The sequence below is a fragment of the Helianthus annuus genome, chromosome 5, assembly GCF_002127325.2.
Source record: "Helianthus annuus cultivar XRQ/B chromosome 5, HanXRQr2.0-SUNRISE, whole genome shotgun sequence".
In the NCBI taxonomy this organism is placed as follows: domain Eukaryota; kingdom Viridiplantae; phylum Streptophyta; class Magnoliopsida; order Asterales; family Asteraceae; genus Helianthus; species Helianthus annuus.
In genome coordinates, this window is record NC_035437.2 from 96,011,089 (window position 1) to 96,021,354 (window position 10,266).

Genomic DNA, 10,266 nt, shown 5'->3' on the forward strand with positions numbered 1-10,266 from the left:
CGCGCGAGAAGACTCACACCCCGAGTTGTAGCGTTGCAATGCATCGTTTAGGCTTGAGTCAATCGCGTTGAGGTATTTGACCGGATCATCCTCCACTCGTTGCCCAACTTCAAACTTGATCTCTTTTTCACCAACCCTCAATGTTAGTTGTCCTTAGCTCATATCTACCATAGCTCGTGCGGTGGCAAGGAAAGGTCGTCCTAGTATGAGCGGAATTTCGGTGTCTTCTTCCATGTCTAGAATAACAAAGTTGGCAGGAAAGACAAATTCTTCTACCTTTATCAATAAGTTTTCTAAGACACCTTGAGGGTATTTTACCGATCGGTCTGCAAGTTGAATGCTCATTTTCCTAGGATTTGGTTTTCCCAATCCTAGTCGGTTGAACATAGAGGCCGACATTAAATTAATGCTCGCCCCTAAGTCAGCTAGTGCATTGCTTATTGGCGATCCACCAATAGAGCAAGGAATAGTGAAGCTTCCGGGATCAATCTTTTTTTGGGGGAGCTTGTTGAGGAGTGCCGCCGAGCATTCTTCACTAAGGGTGACTTATTGGATGGTTTCAATTTTTCTTTTGTGAGTGAGGAAGTCTCTCATAAACTTAGAATACTTTGGCATTTGAGTGAGGACCTCTACAAAAGGAAGATTGTTGTGAAGTTATTTAAGCAAGCTCACAAACTTAGTAAATTTTTCGTCGGTCTTTTGCCGAAGTAAACAACCAGAATAAGGGACCGGAGGTGGTTTGGTTGTGACGGTGTCGGTGTTTGGGGTTGAGTGTATAGGTGATTGATGTGGTATTGGTTCAGGTGGTGGTGATGGTGGTTTACTTGATTCTTGGGAAGGTTTCTTCTTTAGAACAATCTTTGTTGGTTTCTTGATCTTTTGAGTAACTTTCTTTATCTTTGGAGAAACAATCCTTTTTCTAGCACCATTCTTCCTTCCACCTGAAGGAGTTGATTGAGATTCAGATACATGTTCAGGAGATGGAATATATGCATCATCATCCTTCTCCTGTCTTTTTCTCTTTCTTAACTGCCTTTCTTTTGCAATCTCTTCTTGAATTCTCTTTTCACGTTCTACCTCATCTATTTCATCTTCAGAAGAACTAGAAGAACTTGTTGTACTTTTGTTCACGTCATCACCTTCTATATCATCAGCAGCTTTTCCTTTCTGAGCATCAACAGCTGCTTTATCTTTCTGAGCATCAAATGCCTTAAGTTTCTTCAGCAAACTCTGAGAATTAGGCGATAAACGAACATCAACTTCAATATTAGCTTCAGCTTCAGTCTCAGCTTCAGCTTCAACATCATGTTCAACTTCAACCTCAGCTTCTGGTACTGGTTCTTCCACATCAGGTTCATCAATAAGTAAAGTCTTTGCAACTTTCTATAGGATCGTGTATCGACCCGAATGAGTCGTTAAGAGGAGTTTGAAATAGTTTCAGGTGCGGAAAACAAGAAACTGAGTTCGAAACAGCTTGCAATATGCTTTAAACACTTGTTGAATTGATATAACACGGATTACAGCCAAATCTCACACCGGCAGCACCTCGGTATGGAAATTCACAATCGATTACAAATGATTCCGCTCGGAACCTATTTATAGACCTTTGATTCCGCTTGAAATGACTTCAAGCGGAATATGTTTCCAAGCGAAATCACCAACTTACAAACCAAGCGGAATTAGAACATAAGGTTTCGCTTGAAATGACTAGGTGTCATTTCAAGCGGAATCAGCCTCTATGACATCTAATCCTGCCATTTTCTGGTAAAACGCGCCCTGATCTATCCTATCTAGACTAAGACTCGATACAAGACGAAGTCGACAGATGCAAGCACTAACAGACCCCCCCTCAGATGTTGACGAGTCTTGCAATGTCGAGTCTTTGCAGCTTCAGTCTTGATCCGTCTCTGGGCTTCAATGTCTATCAATCAGCATCAACAGACTCTCCCTAACAATGGGCTGGCATTCCTTAAGTTCATCAGCATCATCTGCTTCAGGATCATTGTCTGGCTCACATCCCAAGATCACCTAGCTCTATTCTTTAATTTAGAATCCTCAGGTATCGGAAACCTGGCTCTCTAAACACAAGCTTCTTAGGATCAATCAGCCTGGTTCCAAAATCGTAGCCTGGCTCACATTCTGCTCAAGTTATCTGCACAATCTCTACCTCAAAGTAAATCTTTACACATTTCAAATATAGATGTGATGAATGCACTAACTCAGACTCCCTACTCACTACACACATGATGAACCACTTGTTTGATTTACACAAAAACATATTTCATTAAGCATAGACTCCCCCTCACTTCATGATCATCAGGTTTAGCACTTGGAATTTTGAAAATCAGCTTTCCAATATCAGTTGTTGAAAATCTTTTTGAGTTTTTCAAAAAATTATGCTAAAACACACCAAAATCTTTTTGGATTTTTGAAAATAATGAAATGCAGTAAAGAAATATTTACAAACAATATTTTTGTGAGTTTGTGTAAGAGGATCATATCAGTTTTTGAGACATATCACCAACACCGTTAAGCTTCATTTCACTTTAAGTTCTAAACAATTCACCTAGATTGTCAGTATATTGGTCCACTTAAATTTTCACACAAAGTTCAATTGTTTCAAGATACGAAATTAATGTCTTAACAACTTAAACTTATTCGCGTGTCCCACTACTTGAATATACTCCCGTATCTAGATCCCAATATTCAGTCTTACAGGTGAGTATACCACAGATGATATCTGTAAAGGGGTTATATTGCGAGGGCCATGAGAGCTCAGGTCGATACTTCCGTATACGCAGAGAGATGACGGCTTCGTCTTTTGGTATGTCCCCTTTAGAGGATCTTTTCTTACAACAGCAATGATTATCAATTTTATTGTTTCATCAATTTGCAGAGGGAGAGCTTATATTTCAAAGCATTTGCAGAAAGTATTATACGGGAACTAGGTCAGAATTTCCATTCAGCAGAAGTCCCAGGATAATACCCCAGATATCACCGAGTATAAAGACCTAGTATCTCAGAAAGAGGGACATTTCAAACAAGATTTCGGGGGTTACCCATATATCCAAGAAGTTGTTCCCCATGATATAATCAAGTTTGAATTTTAGGTTTATATCTCGTCACAATCTACTGAACGTGTAAAAACCTACTGACACATCATCCGTGAGACTGTTTATCACATTTTTAACTTTACATTTCTTTAGCATGTTGTGACAGTCCAGTGATGTACTATCATTTCCTCTTTTAGACAACAAAACTCGTTTTTGATTTTATCATGTTTTTGTCTTTTTCAAATTTTCTAATGTTTTTGGATTTTCTGAAATTTCTACTCCCCCTTAAATGCAAACACATTTTAAAGAAAGTTTGAAAAACAAACTGAGCTCTTGACCTACTTAAAAATTTTGAAAAACAAACTATACAGGAAAATGACAAACTGATATCGAATCACTTCAATTCGCCATCCACTAGGCATAAACAATCAGAACTCCCCTTTTCAACAAACTATTTTCTCATTAAGATTTCAAAACACTTAAGTTTATTTTAATCAAAATGATTTTTCCGGAAAATAAGTTTGTTTTTACCAATTGTAGGTACTGGTTCATCATCTTATTCAATTTTAACCACTTGTAAAAAATCAAGTACAACCTAATGTCCCTGATTTACCACTTGCAAGTATATCCATAACATTTAATCACATGTAGGAATAAAACATCTACACAAACCATTTTACCAATCAAGATGTCGATTCCTGCTTCGCACTTACCAACCTGGAAGCTCCGGCATAGTCCATCACCTGTAAAATCAAACAAATTTAAAAACTTTCTCAAAATCCATCATAACAAGAATGATGTCGATTCCTGATCCACGATTACAAACTTGGGATCTCCGGCATAGTCCTGAGACTTCAAGGGAAAAGAATTTCCACCCAAGTCTTACCAAACTTGGATGTTTTTAGTTCTTGTTCAGTTGGGTTATATGTTGCTTTCTTTGTTGCATAGAAATCTTTAACCCCTTTTACTTTCCCCTCAATCATTTTCCCAAATATTTTCTTAACATTCCCATTGAATGTTTTCTCAACATCAAATTCTTCTTGATCAGAAAAGAATTGATTTGAGATTTCCACCTTACCAACCATTTGTTTAATTTTTTCAAACTTCAAAGATGGAATTTCAACATCATCTTTTGAAGACACAAATTTTCCTTCTTTAATCTCAACTTGTGGCTCCACTGATTTTGTGGAATCAGGTTTATCGCCGACCTTCTCATCACCCTTCTTAACAACCCACACTTGGTTGTCTTTTGCTTTCTTTTTGTAAAAACTTTTCTTTGAACTCTCACCAACTTCATAAATAGAATTTTCAAAAATTTTGAATACTTCAGTTGGTGGTTCAACATCGACAACTTTTTCTTTCAATTTTTTAGAAACTCCCTGTTTTGTCTTAGTATTTGTCGGACAATTCAATGCAATGTGACCAGCTTCACTGCATTTGAAATAGATTCGAGTATCTTTTCGGTGAAAAACTCCAGTTCCTTTTCTTTTCATCTCAGCAAGAAACTCCTAGTTTGATTGCCTCCAGAATGGTTTCTTCTGTTCTTCTTCTGCACTTTAAACGCTGTTGAACTCTTGAAGTGTATTTCTTAGGTTTTCCAGTAAGATTTAAATCTTTTATTTCAGAAATATTAATTTCTGTCATTTTGAAAACCTTTTTGATCATTTCAACCCGAACACTTCTTATTGGAAACTCTTTATCAGAATATAACTTCGAATATTCCATCATTCAAGTTTGCTTTTGATAACAAAAACTCTTTACTATAAACCCGTTTAACCCTCGGTTTTGAACTGTTGACTGACGAACTTGACCCTCCAGACTCAGACTTTGACTCAGACTCCTCATCAGTATCCAACACCTGATCGACCACCTTTTTGATTAACTCAGACTCATGATCAGTGTCAGACGATGTGAACGTGACGTCAATGTTTTCTGGTAATTCATCAGTTGGATCGGTTTTTAACTTTATATTGATTGCCTTTTGGACTTGCTCCTCATTCGGTTTTCTGGGAGAATACCCTTCCCAGATCGGAGGCGGACACTTGTTATAGCTAACAGTCGGTTTCTTACCAGTATCTTTCTTCTTTGGCTTGTCATCTTTGAATGCTTCAAAGCCTGCAACAGTCGGATAAATTCGATCAATAAGATAATCAGAACTAGAATAACTTTGCAATTAACGTCTGATTCTCTCATTCTCAATTTTCTCCTTTTCCAACTCTTGCTTCAGCTTGGCATTTTCTTCAATATAGTGATTAATAGCCTTTTGCTTCGACATCATTGTAGCGTTCAGCATTGTCAAAGCGTCTTCTCTCTCAGAGTTTGTCTTTTGAAGACCAGTTACAGTTCTGTTCAAAACGTCATAAGACTCCTTCACATAGTTGAGATTGAACAGTAATTGATCTTTCATCTTTTCAAGCTCAGCCAGCTTTTCATCTTTAGCTGCACAATCTATGCAAGATTCAAGACACTTTGAGCATGGCTTGATGACTTCCACAATCTTGTCAACTTCGATGATTTTCTCAACTTCAATCACCTTTTCTGCTTCAGTTACCTATTTGGTTTCAGCAATTTCCTCAGCAACACTTTCAACTTTATCAATTTGAACAACACTGTCTATCTTCATTTGCTTTTGCTCTTTTGCAGCTCGTCTCTCCTCCAGTTTTTCCAAGTGATCTGCAAAGTAGAAATGAAAACTTTCAGGAGATAGATGAGATTTTGCAACATTAATATGTTTTTCCTCTTCATCATCACTACTATCGTCAGTCGGAGATTGATCAAACTCTACTGATTTGTCAGAACTCTCATCCGAAGAACCAGAATCAGATGGTGTTTGATCAAAAACAACTTCTCTTTCTGAACTTTCTTCAGAACTCTGTGAACTTTTATCAGATGAAACAGATTTTTCATCTTCATTCTTCACACTAACTCCAATAGATTTCATCCACTCAGTGAACATGTCTGGTTCTTTCACAATCTTGGCAATGAAGGCTTTGAAATCTCCTTTCTCATCTGTAAACATATCCCAGCTAAAACCTTCTGGTAGCCTTTCATCATCCTGAATATTCAAGTTAAAGCTTTCTTGATTTCCCAGACATGCTCTCTTTGAATCCTCAATCACTTTTCTACCATGAGCCACTTGCGGTTCTTGTTGTTGTTGTTGACCAACTTGTTGGTATGTGGCTTTTCGGTAGTAATCATCTTTCCCGAACGGATTCTTTGGATCATTTGCCTCTCTATTCTTGCATTCCCGTTTGAAATGGCCTTTCTCCCTGCATTTAAAACAAGTAACTTTAGATTTATCAAAACCTAAAGTAGAAACATGTGCATCAAGAAAGTCATTTCTCCCGGTAATCAATTTAAACTTCTCAGCTATTCTAAGAACACTAGCTAGACACCATTTGATGTCCATTAGCTCCATCTCTTCGGCGTCTATCTGATCGTAATCCTCCTTTGTTAGCATAGGATTCCCGATCCGCCCTGCAACCAAGCCTTCATAAGATAGAAGCACGGAACCAAGTAATGCCATGTGATCTTTTGCGACTTCTTCCGAAAAACTTTCACCATCAGGAAGATTTAGAGCGATGTTGCATTGGATCACACAACCATTTCCAGTTTTTGAGCTTTGATGCTGAAAACTTGATGTTGTTTCTTTTGGATTAACACTTGGATATGAAGAGAATTCACTGCTTTTGTTTGAACTTTGATCAACCTTTTTAGATGAGTCTCTGGCACTAAAAGCAGTTTGAATCTTTGGGCTTCTCTCAACTTCTGGAACACCGCCTTTGTAGTACATTTTTACATCTTGTTGATTACTTGGATTATTCATCCTTGCGATCTTCTGCTGTTCCAGATCTTGACTCTCTATCTTCTCAATGAACTGAGAAATTGTTAACCCATCATAAACCCCAGTGTTTTTCAAGATTATCAAGTAAGTTCCCCACTCCTTTTGCGGTAACGCATCAGCTAACTTGTCGACCCATTCTTCACGATCTTTAGTTATGCTCAGCATTGACATGGATCACACTAAGTGACAATATCGTTCAATTAACTTCTTTGTGTCCTCCCCGGGTAAACTACTGAAAAGATCAAACTCTTTCTTGAGTAGTGCCTTTTTGCTCTTAATCATATTTTCACTACCCTCAAACTTGACTTTAAGAGCATCCCAGATTGACTTTGAAGTCTTATCATGTTGTAGCAACACAAAAATGTCTTCTTTGATGGCTTGTTGAAGCAAACTTATCATCATCTTTTCAGCTCGGTACATTTCCCGTTCTTGATCACTAAATTCAGAAATTTGTTTTTCAGTTTGCAATTCAGTACAAGGTAACACATATCTCTTCAGAATACACTCCCACCATCTAAGTTGGTTGGCTTGAACCCAGTTTTTGAAACGATCCTTCCATCCGTAATATTCTTCAATGCTCATTAGCTTTGGGGGGTTTTTGTGTAGTCCCGGTTTCATTTTCAAGGTTCATGTTTTGAGCAATCGAAGCCGGAGTAACCGAAGATGTGGCGAACGCGTTGTAGAAATCGTCACCCATGATTTTGAAGTTCAAGCGAAATAACCCAACAATCAGATTCAAGCGGAATAGCAACCTGCCTTTCAAGCGGAATACCTGCAAAACTGAACTTCAAGCGAAATCAAAAGTCCACGTTTCAAGCGAAATAACAACAAACAATAATCTTCTGATTCCGCTTGAAATTCAAGCGGAATAAGAATGAACTTGGAGCGGAATCAAGATTTTGAACAAACAGACTGATTTCGCTTGGAATGTTTTCAAGCGAAATAATGCAATTGAAGCGGAATCAGTGTTCTTTCAAGCGAAATAGCAAATTTCGCTTGAAATGTCAAGCACGATAATCAGACTCGAGCGGAATCAATCAAATAACCGATTCAAGCGGAACCCATTCGAACATCAATTTTACCCATTTTTAGTCCGAATTTTAACGTGTAACTTTCAAGGGTTTGTTATCTTGCACTTTTACACCCTATATCTGAAATTTAGCCGATTTTAACCGTGAAATCTTGAAATTTTGAAAGAAGGTGTAGAAAAACAGAAATTTTCAAGCTGAATCGTATAGAACTCCTCCTCCTGAGCTCTGATACCACTTGTAGGATCGTGTATCGACCCGAACGAGTCATTCAGAGGAGTTTGAAACAGTTTCAGGTGCGGAAAACAAGAAACTGAGTTCGAAACAGCTTGCAATATGCTTTAAACACTTGTTGAATTGATATAACATGGATTACAGCCAAATCTCACACCGGCAGCACCTCGGTATGGAAATTCACAATCGATTACAAATGATTCCGCTCGGAACCTATTTATAGACCTTTGATTCCGCTTGAAATGACTTCAAGCGGAATATGTTTCCAAGCGAAATCACCAACTTACAAACCAAGCAGAATTAGAACATAAGGTTTCTCTTGAAATGACTAGGTGTCATTTCAAGCGGAATCAGCCTCTATGACATCTAATCCTGCTATTTTCTTGTAAAACGCGCCCTGATCTATCCTATCTAGACTAAGACTCGATACAAGACGAAGTCGACAGATGCAAGCACTAACACTTTCTTTCGACGTTTCTTGGGCTGTGAAGATGAACCCTCTCCCTTTTGTGCTTTGGGAGTAGCTTTCTTGCTTCTCTTCCTCGGTTCTTTCACAAACCAATCATTTCGTGTACTTTTGAATTCCTCAAGAGCTTTTAACTCATCAGCATACGCAGCTTCTTTCATCTCCTCTTCATTCCTCCAGTTTTGGTGATTCACTGGATCTGGATCAACATAGTTCGCATCCTTGATGAATCCGAAAAATTCAGCTATCTTCTTCGGTTCAGGATGATTCAGATGATATCTAGCTAGCTGCTTCAGAGAATCATTGCTCATGTGAGATAATACCAACAAATCATTGTTTACATCTCTTTCAATATCAGAATAAGCGTGATCTATCAACATTTGCACAAATCTTGGATAAAGCCAAGTCCTACTCTTCGTTGTAATGTTCTCGGACATGTAGTGAAACACAATGTAAGAGAAATTTTACTTCTTGTTCAAAACCAATGCTGTAACCATATTCATTTGATAATCCCGCATTGCGTCATAACCTCCTTTGCAATGGCTTAAAGCCTGCAGTACTGAATGAACAATAAACTTGTACGGCTTTTGAAACTTTGACTTCAAGTAATTCGCGTTGTTCAATGCACCATCATAACCCACTTGTAACATACAACCCTTGACCATCCTTTCTGGGAATCTTATAGGAGTGTCTGCATCATCAGGAAAACCCAAAACTTCACGAACAAGAGCCTATGTAACAATAATTGACTTCTTCTCATCATACTGCTTCACAACTGGATGAATCACTTTGTTCGCTTCATCATAAGTTGCATGCTTCCAGAAACGTTTTACATGAGATTTATACACCAGATGTTGATCCGTTAGTGCTTTCTGAATTGGTACTCTCCTCACAAACTCCAAAATGCTACTGAATTCCGACAGCTTTGTATTCTTATCCTCGTCAAAGTCACAACAGCTGTTGTGCAACGGATCAAAGATCACATTCGAAGCCTGCAAGTCAACACAGTGCACACAAATCAAAAACTTTGAAAAATTTCATAATCGAACACCTTCAAGCGAAATCACTTGAAGTAACAAGACATTCCAAGCGAAATCACATGAGGTAGTTTGAAGCGAAATCACTAAGTCAGTTTTGAAGCGGAATCAGACTTAGTCAATTGAAGTGGAATAACACACTACACTTTGAAGCGGAATCATGAAACATCACTGAGCATCATCTGAAGCGGAATCACAAGATACCTTTTGAATTGGAATCTCATGATTCAAGCGGAATCATGATTGAACATTCAAAACATTTCAGATGATGAAATTGAACATGAGGGTTTGTTAATCAGTGGATTCCGAACACATGGATGTGATTTAATTTCAATTTGACCCTCAAAAATCACCTAGATCTAAGTTTGTAAAACTGGTTCATCGACAAGCATACACCAACCCTAGATCTGATTCAATCATCACTCAATACTTGAATTACAACACAATCCGACAACACTATGATGATTTTCGTTCATTTTAGATATCATTTAAGCCCTAAATCTATGTTATCAAACAAGAACAGTGCCGACAGTTAAAGATAACCATGATTTGGGTCAAGAATGGTCTCAATCCTACCTTTCCCATGTTCGTAGTTGTGTTAACC

At 38.0% G+C, this 10,266-nt stretch overlaps 1 protein-coding gene across 1 annotated transcript; it reads right to left on the reverse strand.

Annotated features, from left to right (window-relative positions):
• Positions 1-654: 654 nt before the first annotated feature.
• On the reverse strand, positions 655-9,062 carry LOC118492129 (uncharacterized protein DDB_G0284459-like). The gene is made up of 4 exons (XM_035989923.1): positions 8,657-9,062; positions 5,662-5,726; positions 5,395-5,604; positions 655-1,383 (listed from the first exon to the last, which is right to left on the reverse strand). The coding sequence occupies exons 1-4, from the start codon at positions 9,060-9,062 to the stop codon at positions 655-657; spliced, it is 1,410 nt and encodes a 469-aa protein (XP_035845816.1).
• Between the last annotated feature and the right edge of the window lie 1,204 nt (positions 9,063-10,266).

Excerpts from the sequence above, each read along its gene's own strand:
- LOC118492129 (XM_035989923.1), bottom strand. The coding sequence starts at position 9,062 with ATGTCCGAGAACATTACAACGAAGAGTAGGACTTGGCTTTATCCAAGA. Across the intron at positions 5,727-8,656 it reads CAAAGCACAAAAGGGAGAGG|ATCACTTGGAAAAACTGGAG; the intron begins GTTCATCTTCAC and ends TCTACTTTGCAG. Across the intron at positions 1,384-5,394 it reads ATGACGTTTTGAACAGAACT|AAAGTTGCAAAGACTTTACT; the intron begins GTAACTGGTCTT and ends ACGATCCTATAG.